The 17,028-nt window shown below is 37.4% G+C and overlaps 1 protein-coding gene across 2 annotated transcripts in view; it reads left to right on the top strand.

The window, feature by feature from the left end:
- The window catches only part of LOC126272998 (endoplasmic reticulum metallopeptidase 1-like), a 264,375-nt gene extending 250,334 nt beyond the window's left edge, over positions 1–14,041 (top strand). For both annotated transcript variants that reach the window (XM_049976357.1, XM_049976355.1), the window contains exons 12-14: positions 3,829–3,947; positions 4,269–4,444; positions 13,505–14,041. In XM_049976357.1, coding sequence (XP_049832314.1) covers positions 3,829–3,947; positions 4,269–4,444; positions 13,505–13,669 — 460 coding nt within the window. In that variant the 3' untranslated portion in view covers positions 13,670–14,041. The remainder of the gene's footprint in view (positions 1–3,828; positions 3,948–4,268; positions 4,445–13,504) is intronic.
- Positions 14,042–17,028: the final 2,987 nt, after the last annotated feature.

The following is a 17,028-nucleotide window of genomic DNA, read 5'->3' as shown; positions in this document are numbered from 1 at the left end:
ATTTCACTGAAATCATTGAATGTAATTGCTTTTAATTGATTTCATCCCCATTGGATCCATTCAGTTAACGTAAATAAATTTAATTCACTTGGTGTTAGATTAGATTAGATTAGATTAGTTTTTCGTTCCATAGATCCGTGTTGAGGAGATCCTCGTGGATGTGGAACATGTCACTTTTTTATTTATTTTTTTTAAAGCTGAAATAACAATACTAATAGTATAAATATATACAACACATCATTTGTTTCTATTAAAAAATTCGTCAATGGAGTAGAAGGAGTTGGCCACTAGTAAGTCTTTCAGGCTCCTTTTAAACTGATCTCTATTTGTAACTAATTTTTTATGTTTGCTGGAAAATTATTGAAGATGAGTGTTCCTGAGTAGTGGTCCTCTTTTTGAACTAAAGTAAGTGCTTTTAAGTCCTTGTGCAGATCATTTTTGTTCCTGGTATTGTATGTATGAACTGAGCTGTTTGTTGGAAAAAGAGATATATTATTTAGGACAAATTTCATTAAGGAGTAAATATACTGAGAGGCGGTAGTTAGTATACACAGTTCTTTGGAGAGGCTTCTACAAGACGTCCGTGAGTTTACTCCACAAATAATACATATTACACGCTTTTGGACTCTGAAAACTTTTATTTGACTTGAAGAGTTTCCCCAAAATATTATACCATATGATATTATGGAATGAAACCAGGCAAAGTGTGCAGGCTTTTTCACTTTTATGTCACTTATGTCTGCTAACACTCGAATTACAAATACAGATTTGTTAAGTCGTTTCTGCAGTTCTGTTGTGTGCTCCTCCCAACTGAATTTATTATCAAGTTGTAATCCCAGGAATTTAAGACTGTCAACCTCTTCTATCTGCTCTTCTTTGTACTTTAGGCATATGCTGGGTGGAAACCTATTACAGGCTCTGAATTGGATATAGTGAGTCTTTTCGAAGTTTAATGTCAGTGAGTTGGCTTTAAACCATTTATTAATATCCATGAAAATATCATTATCAGATTTTTCTAGAACTACACTCGACATACTATTTATTGCAATACTTGTGTCATCTGCAAACAAAACGAACTCTGCTTCTGGCAGTGTAACTGATGACAGATCATTAATGTACACAAGAAAAAGCAATGGCCCTTCCCATTCTGATGATGACTGATGACTTAATTCACTAGTCCCTTGCACTGAGACCCTTTGTTTCCTGTTAGCGAGGTATGACTTGAACCATTTTGCAGCACTGCCCATGACACCATAGAATTCTAATTTATTTAAAAGGATGTTGTGGTTTACACAATCGAATGCCTTTCACAAATCACAGAAAATACCTGTTGCTTGTAACTTGTTATTTAATGAATTAAGTACATTTTCATTGTAGGTGTAAATAGCCTTTTCGATATCAGAACACTTCAGAAATCCAAACTGTCTTCTTGATAATATGTTATTTGTGGTCAGATGGTTGAGAAGCTGCCTGTAGATTACTTTTTCTAAAATTTTTGAGAATGCTGGCAAAAGTGAAATCGGTCTGTAGTTTGATGGCATCTCTTTATCCCCTTTCTTGAATAGAGGCTTAACATCTGCATATTTCAGCCAGTCAGGAAATGTCCCAGTTATAATTGACTGGTTACACAAGTAACTTAGAATTGTACTAAACTCACAAGAACATGCCTTAATTAACTTTTTTGATATTTCATCGTAACCACTAGAATGCTTTGTTTTTAAAGATTTTGTTATGGAAGTTATTTCTTTTGGTGATGTGAGTGACATATGCATGTACCTGAAGCTATTTGTAAAGGCTAGTTTCAGATATTCAAGGGCATTATTTACTGATCCTGACAATCCCATTCTATCAGTAATGGATATAAAGTACTTGTTAAATAGATTTGCCACACTATGCCCATCCGTTACTAATGTGTCATCTACCCTTAGTGCTATTTGCTCCTGTTCCTTTCTGGTTCTACCAGTCTCCTCTTTCACTATATCCCATATTGTTTTTATTTTGTTCCCTGACATTGCTATCTTCTTCTCGTAGTGTATTTGTTTAGATGTCTGAATTACATTTTTTAATATTTTACAGTATTCCTTGTATTTAGCTAAATCATCAGCATTGGAGCTATTCTTGGTCTATAGATACATTTTCCTTTTTGTGTTAGAGGAAATCTTTATTCCTTGAGTGATCCATGGTTTTATTATAATCTTCTGTTTAATTTGAGTAACTTTTAGAGGAAAACAGTTTTCAAACATGGTACTGACATTGTTCATGAATGTGTTATATTTTTCATTCATGTCATGAGCACTATAAACATCTTTCCAGTTCATATCTTCATTTTTGGTTGATTGAATACTCTCCTGTACTCAGATTTAGCAGTCTTGATAATCTGCTTAGAATTTACATCTAAAACAAGGAGCTGCATGTCATGATCTGATAGTCCATTTATTACAGGTTTTATGATATGATTTTGTTCCTTTGATTTGTCTATAAAAATGTTATCAATGGCTGCCCTTGAGGATTTAGTGATCCTAGTTGGAAAGTTTACAGTGTGAGTTAGATTGAAAGACAACATTACTAACTGCAGTAAATGTTTACTGGAAGATTGAATTAGAAAATCTGTATTAAAGTCACCAGCAATCAAAATTTCTTTGTTTCTTACTGTTAAATAACCCAAAAGAGCTTCTAGATGATTTATGAATAGATTATAATTTCCTGCAGGTGCTCGGTAAATAGTTACTATTATATAGGATCTGTTATGGAACTCTACTTCTGTTGCACATGCTTCTAGATGCTGCTCCAAACAGAATTTATTAATGTCAATGTTCTTGAATTTATGGCAGTTTTTAATAAATGTGGCAACTCCTCCTCCTTCCATATCTACTCTGCAGAAGTAGGAAGCTAGCTTAAATCCTGAAATGTCTAACATATCTATACCAGTGGTCACTTGATGTTCAGAGAGGCAGATTATGTCAATTTCGTTAGATGAATTCATTTCATCGATACAAATGAGTAGTTCATCAACTTTAGTTCTGAGTCCCGGAATGTTCTGTTGTAATAAAGATAACTCATACTGCATACTAATGGCATTATAACTGCTTTGGTGAAGATGAACTGGCAGTTTGTGATTACTTTCTGTTAAACATTGTTTAAACGGAGGCTGTATGCTAAAATCTGACTCCTGTTCATCTATTTTCTCAAAGTGAATCTGTCTGCCAATCTCTCTTAAAACTCGTTTTCTATCCCCCTTCCCTATCCTAAAAAAGGCATCCCTCTGACACCTGTGACCACTGGTATTTTACCACTTGTGACAGTGTCCCCCCCGTAAGTTTTCTGCAATCAAGCTAGACAGTTTTCCCTTCCCTTCCCTTTCCTATTGAGGTGAAGGCCATGCCTAATGTGGTCCCTCCTATCAATAGTAAAGTATTTATGGAAATTTTGGTTGTATCTATCATAAAGAGTGTGAAAATAACAGCTCATGAGAAAAATGTTACTGCTGGATGTCAAACAATATGAATAATATTTTCACAAATATCACAGTGTCTCAAATAGTGCACTACAGGTTGGTGACAATCCATCAATAGTTTTTCAAAACATTGTCTGCTGATACTTGCACAATAAGGACTTTATTAATTCTCGGAGAATTATGCCAAATGTTGTTTTGTATAGTTGCAAGACCTAGAAATGTCAAAATATGATAACCATTTGGTATTTGTGATTCCTTGTAGTACCTTTTGTTACATTTATATGGTAATATAAACATCTGTTATTGTGTGATTTTTAGACACTTTCTGAAATACTGTATTTTACCAGATGATTATAAAATCTCTATGTTCACAGCAAGCGTACACTTTGGATTCCAAGTCCTGCTCCTGTTATTCATAACCCAACAAAACTGGAACTTTTGTCTGCAAAATCATTATCAAAATCTGTAAGAAGATTAACTTTCAATGCCACAGGTAGGAGGAATAAAACTAAGATCGAGTACATTTTTAAGAGGTTTTGAACATTTCTGCAATGTAAGACTGGTGATTTTGCACAATGAAAACATTCAGTTTAAGATTATATGGTCGAGTGGTAGTATTTCTGATAAACATTTAAAATTTGTTGGTCATTTTAGTTATCTCAACCAACATTGAGATATTGGATTCTTATACAGAGAGAGGCTGAACTTTTTTCTTCCAAACATGAGTTGGTCAGAATTTCATAATTTGCTAAATTGTTACAAAGTTTACCTAGGACTTACATTTTCTTTCATATTTTGCATATGTTTGTTCTAGGTCCAGATCATATGCAGCTACATATTTCACCTAAACCAGGAGTTAAGCTCCTGGGATGGAGTTTTTGTCAAGATGTTACATCTGGTGAACCAAATTGGAATGATCGTCCAACATATTTTATTCATTATGGACGCGGACTTGATAGCCCACCATGGCAGTTCTGGTTTGACCTTGAGGTAAACAAAAGGATTTTATCTCGGTAATTCATTGTAGCATATCAATTGGTTGTGTGAGAATATTATTTTTAGGCACGGCATTGTTTTCTTAGTAGCATCTTGTTTTGTCTAGCTTTTATTTTAGACTTGTCTGACTATTTTGGTCTATTAATAATGCATTGTTCAAAGCATCCAATCCAACTCCATGCTTCTTACATTCTCTTATTAATTTCAGACAGTGTTTAAGAAACCCTGGAACTGTTGTGCAAGACAGGACTGGATAAAGAATTTTTTCACATGCGCAACTTATTTGCCCCTACCCCACTCCCTCCCCTTGCTCCTTTTACCCAATACATTTTCACCCTTTTTAGTTTTCAGTATTAACTGTGAAGCACACTGTACACAAATCTTGCACTCAGTTGCTGCCACTACTAATTGAGGTACACACTGTACAGAAATCTTACAGTTGTGGTGCCTTTGGTGTCCCTCTCAGTTTGGAGCCCCAAGTTATGGCTTGTATCACTTGTGTCTAACTGTCTCTGGGGTTAGATATGGGTTTGGATTATTGATGAAGAAATTCGTTCATCTTTTTGTAATAACGAGCCACTAAACCTGAAGAAAAATTAATTTCTTTGAAACAAGCATTGAATATGTTTTGAGAATATGCTTCCATACATAACACCTATTTCCTACATCATTTGCAGTAGTAAATGTCACCTTGATTCTTTATCAAATGCGTTTCCTAAGTCAACAAATATGTCTAGATGTCCTTCCCTTTCCTCATCCGTTTTCCCATCAGTTCAAGGAAGGTAGCAGTAACTTCAGTATAGCTTCTGAAACCAGTTGATCTTCTGTCAAAATGTTCTCCACATTTCCTTCAGTCCATCCAAGGGCAATAGAGACAAACATGTTTGAGGTATGTGATAGAGAATAATATCCACTAACCCATAGGTGACTGGTGTGGGGCATAGAAATGTGAAACAGAAAACAGCATTTATACTAGCTTTTGAGCTCTTACTCTTTCTCTAGTAAAAGAACACACACTCACACATACACAACCACACAGACACCCAAACTCACACACTTACGGCCGTGGCAAGAATCTCGCCATCAGGTTGTGAATTTGGTTGTCTGTGTGGTTGTGTGTTTAAATGTGCATACTTTTACTAGAGAAAGGGCAAGAGCTCAAAATCTAGTATAAATACTGTTTCCTGTTAGGTTTATCTATACGCCACACATCAGTCAGTGGTAGTTTATTTTACATCTACAGCTACCCTCTGCAAACAACTGTGAAGTGCATGACAGAGGGAATGTCAAATCGTGCCAGTTATCAGGGTATTTTCCTGTTCCATATACATACGGAGCACAGGAGAAATGATAGTTTAAATGCCACTGTGTGTGCTGCAATTGATCTAATTTTATCCTCACAATCTCTATGGGAGCAACATGTAGGTGACTGTAGTATATTCCTTGAGACAATATTTAAAGCCAGTTATTGAAACTTTGTCAGTAGACTTTCTTGAGTTAGTTACCATCTATCTTAGAGTTTGCCAGTTCAGTTCTTTCAACATTTCAGTCACATTCGCCCAAAGGGCAAACAAATCTGTGACCATTCGTGCTGTCCATCTCTGTGTATGTTCAGTGTCCCCTGCTAGTCCCACAACACTTCAGCAGTATTCTAGGATGGATCTCATGGGTGCTTTGTAAGCAGTCTCCTTTGTAGATGGATTGCATTTGGCTAGTAATCTATCAATAAACAGAAGTCTGCTACCTGCTTTACACATGATATAGCCTCCCTGATCGTTTCACGTCATGTCCCTACTAAGTGTTACAGCTAAGTATTGGTATGAGTTTACGTATTCCAACTGTGACTCATTAATATTACATTCATAGGACACAAGGATTTTTTTCTTTTCTTTTTTTTTCATTTTGTGACTTGCACAATTGTACATTTTTGAAAATTTAAAGCAAATTGACAATCTTTGACCCACTTTGAAATCTTGTCTAGGACTGACTGAATACTTGTATAGTTTCATGTGGACTGCACTTCATTGTAGATAACTGAATCATCTGTGGAAAGTCCATGTTTGCTAGGACATTAATATGCAACATGAACAGCAAGGGACCCAAAACACATTCCTGGGGTACACTTGAAGCTACTTCTGCATCTGTTGATGACCATCCATTCAAAATATTAGGATGTGTCTTCCCTACCAAGAAATTCTCAGTCCAGTCGTATATTTTGTCTGATACCCCACATGATCATACTTTTCATAATAATTGTAGGTGTGATACTACGTTAAGTGCGTTTTGGAAATACAGGGTTTACACAAAGCCCAGGAACACTTCCAATTATTTATTGCACAAGAACTAAACATTGTACACTGTCATACATACTGCATTTTGAAGAGAAACTCTGGAAGTTTTTTTACAAATGTTCAATGTGCGAACCATGAGTGGCTCTGCAGATGTCAATATGCTAATCGAATTCTTGCGATACCTGACCCAACATGGCATCGTCGACTGTAGCAGTTGCTTCCCATATTTTCTCCTGGAGCTCTGCTACATCACGTGATAGAGGTGGTACATAAACCAGATCTTTAATGTGTCTCCACAGAAAAAAGTCACACGGAGTGAGATCTGGTGATAGGGGAGGCCATTTCATGAAACAGATTGCTCCGCACCTGAACTCACAATGTTTGTGACTAGCACTGACTATCAGCAAATTACCAAACTGTGCTGTGGCGGTAGACATGGGGAAAAAAAAAAAAACTTTCAGGGTTTCTCTTCAAAATGACATATGTATGATTCCTATACAATGTTTGATTCTTGTGCAGTAAATAATTGAAAGTTTTCCTAGACTTTATGTACACCCTGTATTATTCCATTGAGGAATTTCCATTGTTGTGAAAATATAATGATTACTTTGCACACTCACAAGTCTTCTATGTTGTTTTCTTGGGTATGAGAACATTAACAACTTTTTTTACAGTCTATAGAATTTGTGCACCCTTTCTTTCTATTCTCGTAGTGCTATTATGAACTCCACGGGTACTTATATCAACCCAAGGAGCATTTCAATGGTTAACTGTGAAACTCTGTGTCAAAGTCTGAAATGAAGGATGAGAAACTAATGATTTCAGTTTATCGTATCTGCTATTCAGTATGTTTCAAAAAAGCAGTGGTGGAAGTAAAATTCACAACAAAAATAAAAGAGCAAGGGAAACTGACTTCGTGACATTCTCTGTGGATGCTACCTTTCTGGATGAGTGCAAATAGCAATTAGTACTATTATATTAGATGGAAATGCTGCTTAACACACAATTCTGATGAAGAATAAGCATACTAAAGAGGAAAGTAATTAACAACATTGAAAATAATTATTCAAATTATCATTCAAAATGAGCATGATGGAATAGAAGTAGGTAATTAATTTTGTTGTCTGTGAAACAAGATTAAAGACGTGAAAAGAGTAGAATTAATGAGCAGACTGCCAAAAAGATCAATCTTGTTTGATGTTTGATGGTTAAATGAGGCAATTGTCAATGCTCCTTTACATCGTCACCATCATCATCATCATCATCATCATCATCATCATCTTCTTCTTCTTCTTCTTCTTCTTCTTCTTCTTCATCTTCTTCCTCTTCTTCTTCTTGAGCAGTTTCCAGTTTAAGTTTCGATTTGTTTGCAACATAAGCCTCACCATCTTGTCTTGTTCTCCAACCATCTTTTTGTGTTCACTCTGGTCCAGCTGTCCCTTCTCTTTTTCAGCACTCTCCTCCACACCTACTCCTTGGTCTTCATCTTGGTTCTTTCCCTCGCATCTCCATTTTATGTATCTTGTTGGGAATCCTCTTGTTTTCCATTCTTATTAAGTGCCCATACCATCTTAGCCTTGATGTTTCTGTCCTGCTCTGTTCCTCTTTCACTATTTCCCTTATTCTTTTATTTCTCTTCTTATCTTTACTTGTTACTCCTAGCCTACTTCAGAGGAACTTCATTTCACATACATGTAATATGCTTTCACCTCTTTTCTTCATTACCCATGTTTCAGATGCATAGGTCAGTATTGGGATGTAGTAACTTCCATACATAACTTCTTTGTTTTTTGTGGGATGTCTTTGTTCAAAACCAGGCTCTGAACACTTTGCAGGGATGTTTCTGTATGTCTGCCACATTCACTGATCTCTTTTGACTTCTTCCATTTTTCTCTACCACACTTCCCAAGTACTTGACACTGCCCATCTTCAGTTGTTCACCTCCAATCCTTTTTCCACTAGTTGGTCTATCTATCTTTCTTTCTAGTTGTAATGAGGGTCTCACATATGTTTACGTTAAATTGCATTCTGTGCTCCTTTTCAATAAATAAAAATCCATATGTAGATGTTTACACTGTTTTATCAGTTTTCTGTAAATGTAGGTACACAGAAACTGCCATCTTTGATTTTGTAAACAAAGCCTTGACGCAAGTACACCATAAATAGCACCTGTCTGCTATATTTTTGAACCTCACCAAAGCTTTTGATGTCATAAACCATAAACTACTACTCTCAAAATTGGGACATGTAGGTCAGGGGACTGGGACAGAAATGGATACAGTCATAACTGAACATTGGGTAACAAATAGTGGAACTTAATATCAAGAAGGAACCAGTATTGGCCAACTTATGTATCAGTCTGGGAAACAGAATGTTAAATGTGGTGTGCCCCAAGATTCCATTCTAGGTCCAATTTTGTTCCTGCTGTTTATAAATAACTTATAGTCAGCAACCCCTTCCCAGACTTCCATAAAATTTGCAGACGATGCCAACATTCTGATAAAGAGGAAGACTGTAGGTGAACTGGAGAATGAAATCATAGCATACATGTTACACATAACTGATTGGTTCTTGTCATGAATGCAGAAAAGACAGTGACTATTCATTGACATATTGCACAAAGGATACACCCTTCAAGCTCTATCAAAGTGTTATCTGGCAAACAATTAGAAGTTGTAAACAGCATTAAATTTCCATGAATGTGGATTGAAGAAAATCATCATCACTAAGAAGTTAACTACCACCTGCTATTGCACGAAAATTCTTACTGGCTGTATGACACAGCAAATGATCAAGAGTATCATATTACACACAGGTGGAATCACTGTTGAGATATGGCATAATTTTTTGGGGAACTCACCTGGTAGCAGAAGTTGTTTTATTGTCCAAAAAAGATTTATAAGGATCATAGCAAATGGAACTGCTAGAAGATAGTAACAAAGGATAACAGCACTGGGTTATGGGATGGATGAAAAACTATCAGCCAAAATTCAACAATGGAAAATCCACTATGGAATATAACAATATTATGAAAAGGATAGTTGCTACTCAACACACAGCACAGATACTGAATCACAGATAGGCACAAAAAAAAGAGACTGTCAGAAAATGAGCTTTCGGTCAACAAGGCCTTCGTTAGAGAGAGATGACGCTCGCGCGCGCACGCGCGCGCATGGGAATGCAATTGTCACACTCATGACTGCAGTCGCTGGCTGTTAAGGCCACACTGCGAGCAGCAGCGCATGATGGAAGTAGCAACTGGGTGGTGGTGGTAAGGAGGAGGCTGGAGTGGGGAGTGAGAGGGGTAGCTGGGTAGGGGTGGCAGATAACAAACTGCTGCTTGTGGGAGCATTCCCCCATTCTTTTTACCAGGTCCTGCCCAGCCCGTATTCCTGTAACAGACCTAGATGCAAGAGTTGTCCCATACATCCTCCCATGACCACCTACTTTAGTCCAGTCACTAACATCACCTATCTCATCAAAGGCAGGGCTACTTGTGAAACTAGTTATGTGATCTACAAGCTAAGCTGCAACTACTGTCCTGCTTTCTATGTGGGTATGACAATTAACAAGATGTCTGTTTGCATGAATGCCCACCAACAAACTGTGGCCAAGAAACAACTGGACTTCCCCATTGCTGAGCATTCCACCCAACACAACATTCTTCATTTCAATGACTGCTTCATAACCTGTGCCATCTGGATCTTCTCCACCAACAACTTTTCTGAGTTGCGCTGATGGGAGCTCTCCCTGCAGTATCTCCTATGTTCCCACAATATTTCTGGTCTCAACCTTTCTTAGTCATTGATCTTACACATGTAGCCCCTTCCCCATCCTCATTCCAGCACTACACAGCCCTCTATTCCACAAATGCATCCACAGTCTTTTTACTTCTCTCCTTTTCTGCTACCCATCCTGCCTCCACCCCCCAACCTCCTGTACCCACTGTATAAGCTCCCGGCTGCATGTAGCTGCTCTACCCTCTCTCTACATTATCCCTGTATGCTCCACGAACAGCTCTTTACCATCCCCTGCCCCTACCTTTTGATTATGTTGTAACTACTAGAAGCTCACTCAGGCCTTTGTTTTAAAAACCTACAAATTCTCCCACTGTGTTGATTATAAAAGGTGTACAAATTTGAATCTGCCGTTTGCTGATAGGTGGTGACAACGGTAAGTAGCGGTCGAAAGGAACAGATCACAGATGTCAGGCAGTTAGCTTGGACCTTGGTCAACATAACCTCATTCAAACATTAGTCAATAAGTGTCTGCATCATAAAGTTGTTCTTGATTGAAAATGTCAGTTTACGAGCCTAATTCTCATCATTTTTGGGAGGTGTTACTGTTTTGTTTCAGTATGAAGAAAACAGCAACTGAATCTCATTAAGTTCTCTCAGGTATGTATGGTAAGGATGTTATTAATGAAAGAAAGTGTTGTGAGAGGTTTCATCACTTCAAGAACAGTGATTTTAATGTCATAGACTGGCATAGTGGTGGAAGAGAGAATGTTTTTGAAGATGCAGAATTGGAGACATTTCTGAGTGAAGACTCGTGCCAAACTTAAGAAGAATTGGCACAATTAGTGGGAGTGATGCATAAAGTCATTTCAAAACGTCTCAAGGCTATGGGCAAGATTCAGAAAGGAGCAGCTTGGGTCCTGTGTGAGCTGAAATGAAAAGACATTGAATGGCGTTTGTGTGTTTGTGAACAGTTGATTCAGAGGCAAAAACGGAAGGGATTTCTGCATCGCATTGTGACCAGGAACGAAAAATGGGTTCATTACGATAACCTTAAAAACAAAAAATCATGGGGATATCCCGCTCATGCTTCCATGTCGACTGCCAAACTGAATATTCACGGCTCCAAGATCATGCTCTGCGTTTGGTGGGACCAGCTTGGCATCGTGTACTATGAGGTGTTAAAACGAAGTGAAACAATCACAGGTGCTTGTTATCGATTGCTATTAATGCATTTGAGCAGAGCATTAAAACACAAACACAATACAGTGAGAGGCACAATAAAGTGATTTTACAGCATGACAATGCTCGACCCCACGTTGCAAAAGAGATCAAAACATACTTGGAAACATTAAAATGGGGGTCCTACCCCACCCACCGTATTCTCCAGACATTGCTCTCTCTGACTATCACCTGTTTAGATAAGTGGCATGTGGCCTGGCTGACCAAGACTTCAGACCTCATGAAGATGTCACAAATTGAATCGATTCATGGATCTCTTCAAAAGATGACAAATTTTTTCAACACATGATTTGTACAATGCTCGAAAGATGGGAGAAAGCAGTGGCCAGCGATGAAAAATACTTTGAATGATACATGTGTAACCAATTTGTTTCATTAAAGCCTCAGATGTTGGGGAAAAAACATTGGAAGCAAAGTTGTACACCTTGTACATTTTGGGAGTTACACGTTTCATTAAGAAAATAACAGACACTGAAGACCAACTAGTGAAAAAAAAAAAAAAAAGAAAAAGAAACAGTTCATATGTACAACACTCTGCACAATGGAACTTGAGAGTGAATATGCAAAAACAAAACTTCGACAAGATGAGCCTCTAGTAGCAGGGAAAAAACTTTAGAACAAGTTACAACACATTAAGACACAAAAATTTAAGGAATTTTGAAATGGCTCTGAAATATTTATTTTAAATAAACTGTGTTACAGTGATAATGAATATATAGAATCTTAAATATATAGAAGCTAGTTGCTTCTAAAATCTGTATGGGTTCCTGTCAAATACTCCAGTCGGTAACATAATCACTGTTAGTGTATGTCATATAAATTGTAAATATTTTCTAATATTTACATTTGTGTTTTTAGTACCAATGCAAAACCTATAAACTATAGTCGTGAAGATGCCATAAAAAATATAAACATTACTCTGCTTTTCTAATTAATAAGATCAAATATTGTCAATTCATAAGAAAATGGTCATGATTTAATGTAAATTTGTTTCCTTAAAAAAAAATTGTAAGTGATGGTCAACATAATGATGTAAAAATAGTAAAAATTCTCTTGCTTCTTTAACTAGAAGACTGTTATAAGTTCTTGAGAAGAGCATGAAGACAGCAATCTGTATATATAATTTTGTTTACAGTTTTGTGTTTGTAATTTATTTATATCACAGTAGATATGCAATTCATAATCATCACGTTAATTGGTGTCTCATCTCATAATCTGTCAAAAATTGACTTGTCCAATATCAATTTGTAACTATGTACAAAAATGTTGGAGTGGACCAATAAAACAATCAATCAGTCAATCAAAGCAGTAAAGCATTTGCAGTGTATTATTGCCTTACTCAAGCTATCAAACGAAACAGATAATTACGTATGTTTTGATTTTTGTTAGGGATGGGGTGGGGGCCTTCCCTGGAGCTATTTGCCATTAAAATCGTCTGTTTTATACTATCATGAACCTCAATCCAGGCACCAGCTCTGAGGTCATCAGGGAATCACAATAGTTATTTCATACTGAGTGCTTGTGTGCACTGCGTGAATATATTTTCAGTTGTAATATGCCATTTGCATATACTTCCTGAGTGTTCCATTTGTCACATTTGATCTTGATGAAACTATTGTTGCAATTTTCAGTTGCTGACTTGTTAATCTGTTTTTGCATATAATATAAAATTATGTTTCATTGTACCTGAACTCACATACTCGTGTAAAGGTATTGTATGTTTTTTGTCATTTTGTTAAGTTTCTAACATTAATAATTATTACATGTTTACAACTTCTTTGCAGGTGCAGTCATTGTCAAATGATACTATTCTTGACTTAGCACTCTCAGGACAGTATATGACATCTGGTCATCAGATATCACCCATCTTCAGAGATATGTTGAGCAAATTTCCAGATTATGCCAAAGTGGTGGCATGGACATCTTCATACAAGCACTGGCAGTTTTAAGTTTGTGCTGAGAGTTAACAGTTCTTCCAAAGAAAGTCTTCTATATGTGGGTTATTTTTACAGTGAATTTTTGATGATGTGTGTACAGACTGAATTTATAGGTGTATTTGGATATTTTTTTCCAGATAATATAGTGTAATGATTACCAGGATTCAGAAGCGATAATGCAGTTGAAGCAAATCATCTTGATTATTAGGTATATCACAATTTTAAGAATTCTAGCCATTGCGTACTGTCCTTAACACAGATTTACGTTGTGACAATTGTGTATAGAAAATTTTATGACTTATATTGATATTAAATAGCACTAGGAAGTAGTTGTTGCTTTTGTATATGGTCTATGAGAAATGAAGACTGTTTTGATACTTCTGACTAGTTTTTCTTGATTTTAATTTGTGATGTAACTAGAATCATCATGCTTATTCTACACTATTTCACTTTTAACTGATCACTTAACAGTAACAGGACTGTATATTATTTGGAATCACTGTAGGATGGTTGTGTAGTGTTATAGTTAGTTACATGTTCAGTTGATTATTTCCATGATTTTGTTTATAATATGGAATATATTATTTCATGGTTACACGGCATAGTTGTGCATTGAGTAACACTGGAATTACTATATTCTTAACCGATTACAGATTGGGCATTATGGGCATGTGGTGTTCATAAAGAATTTTAGAGAATACCCGGGTGAAGGTGCTCCAGATGAAATGATTGAGACTGCAAGTATAGAATAAATACACACTATTCCTTGGCAGTGATACATCAAAATGCATGCACATACTACAGTAATTCAGAATGAATGGGCTCCAAAGATCGTCCTGCCACATACCTGAGCCACTGATTCAGAGAGTTTTCTACACTGAAGGGAAAAAAATTGCAACATCAAAAAATAATTAATGTAGAGTAATGAAATTTTAGTAATATATTTATCTAGGCAATGTATTTCAGTGATTAACATTGCAAGATCACAGGTTAATGTAAGTGCGAGATTACCTATTGCAAATGTGAAAAGCCAGTTCATTAATAACCGATGTAACCGCCAGAATGTTGAGTGCAAGCATGACAACACTCACGCATTGTTTTGTACAGGTGACAGATGTCATATGGTAGGTTTGAGTTCCATGCCTGTTGCACTTGGTCAGTCAATGCAGGGCTAGTTAATGTTATTTGTGGATGAGGCTGGAGTTGATGTCCGATGATCTCCCATATACGCTTGATTGGAGACAGATTGGGTGATCGAGCAGGCCAAGGTAACATGTCGACACTCAGTAGAGCATGTTGGGTTAAAACAGTGGTATGTGAGTGAAAGTTAGCCTGTTGGCAAACAGCCCCTGGAATGCTGTTCATGAATGGCAGCACAACAGGTTGAATCATACGACTGACATACGGATTTACAATGAGGGTGAGTGGGATAACCACAAGAGTGCTACTGCTGTAATACGAAACCGCATCCCTGACCATACCTCCAAGCATAATTACAGTATATCTAGGATGCCCACACATTGGTTGCAGGCACTCAAGTGGACTCTTTCTAACCAATATATGTCCTCACTCACATAGGGGCAGAACCAGCATTCACAAGGAGGTCAATTCCAACACGCTGGAAAGGCGTTTTGGCTGGTAGAATTGGTGTGAGTTGGCCACGTGGTTTCTGAGCCTGCCTTTCTCCTCTGGCACTGTTGACAATGCAACACATAGTGACGGACACTCCTAAATAAACCTGGCTAGAAAAATCTCTTGCGGATCCTATTTTATGTCTTAATAAATCTTAAATGTCTGGCCTCAGGTGTGTCATGGAATTTCTGTAGAACATCTAAGCGCATGTGTTTAGGAATCACTGGTAGCCACCTCTTTCCAAACGGATAAAAGTTTTTCTTACAAGGTAATCCATTAACTACCTTAAACTGTCCTTTCACATCCTCTGACCGATTTAAGGCAAGCATAATTTGAGATATCTTGGCATCCTCCTGCTCAGCAGAGAGATCCTGGAGTGCAGAGAAACAGTCACTATCTTCATCAAAGTCTTGATGGTCTTGCACAGGGTTCCGTGAGAGACAGTCGGCATCTTGGTGTTTTGTTCCACTTTTGTACTCTTGAAGATGTAGTGCCCACCTGGTGAGTCAACCTGTTGGATCCTTAAGACCTGTCAACCAACAAAGTAGAATGATGGTCTGTAACAACTGTGAATGGCCTTCCATAGAGGTACTGTTGAAATTTGCACATGGCCCAGATCACAGTAAGACATTCTCTTTCTGTAATTGAGTAGTTTCTCTCAGCTTTTGTAAGTGTCCTAGAAGCAAAGGCTATAACCTTCTCTTTTCCATCTGAAATCTGCTCCAGAACAGCACTGATCCCAAACCCACTGGCATCTGTGTGTAGTTCTGTAGGTGCTCTCTCATCATACAGACCAAGTACTGTGTCGGTCGTCAGAGCTTTTCACAGCACATCGAAAGAATCTTGTTGAGCACTACCCCAGATAAATTTAGCATCGGCTTTTGACATCACTTGGAGTGGCCTGGCTTTGGTACAGAAGTCTTTGATAAAATGACTGTAATAAGAACACAGTCCAAGGAAGCTTCTCACATCTATAATACTTTCAGGAATAGGAAATTCTGTTATAGCTCTCACCTTTTCTGGGTCTGGCCACACACCTTCATTTCACACAAGGTGCCCATGTATTTTGATTTCTTTTTCTCTAAAGAGACACTTTCTTGGATTAAGTTTCAGTCTGGCTTTTTGGAGACACTTAGGAACGGCCCTCAGTCTTTTTATGTGTTCATCAAATGTCTCTGAGAACACTATAATGTCATCTAAATAACAAAGACACATCGTCTACTACAGATGCTTTAGAAGAGTAACCATCACTTGTTCAAAAGTTGCTGGTGCATTACACAAACCCAATGGCATTACCTTAAACTCATACAGGCCCTCAGGGGTGATGAATGCAGTTTTCTCATGATCATCCTCATCTACTTCAATTTGCCAGTATCCCGAGTACATGTCCATGGTTGAGAAAAACTTAGCCCCCTTCAGGCAATCTAGTGTATCGTCAATTCATGGAAGAGGGTAAACATCCTTTTTAGTTATCTTATTAAGCTTCCTGTAATCAACACAAAGGCGCCAAATGCCATCCTCCTTCCTGATGAGAACCACTGGTGATGACTATGGGCTCTGCGAAGGCTGAATGATGTCACTCTTCCTCATTTTCTCTACCTCGGCGCAAATTATTCGATGTTCCGTTGCTGATACACGGTATGCTTTCTGGCTTACTGGTTGATGGTCTCCAGTGCTAATCCGGTGCTTTACCATTGATTTGTCTAATTTGCTCTTCACCTGTGGATTGAGGCATTCAG

The sequence above is a fragment of the Schistocerca gregaria genome, chromosome 5 (assembly GCF_023897955.1).
Source record: "Schistocerca gregaria isolate iqSchGreg1 chromosome 5, iqSchGreg1.2, whole genome shotgun sequence".
NCBI lineage: Eukaryota > Metazoa > Arthropoda > Insecta > Orthoptera > Acrididae > Schistocerca > Schistocerca gregaria.
This window is presented reverse-complemented; position numbering and strand designations above follow the sequence as displayed.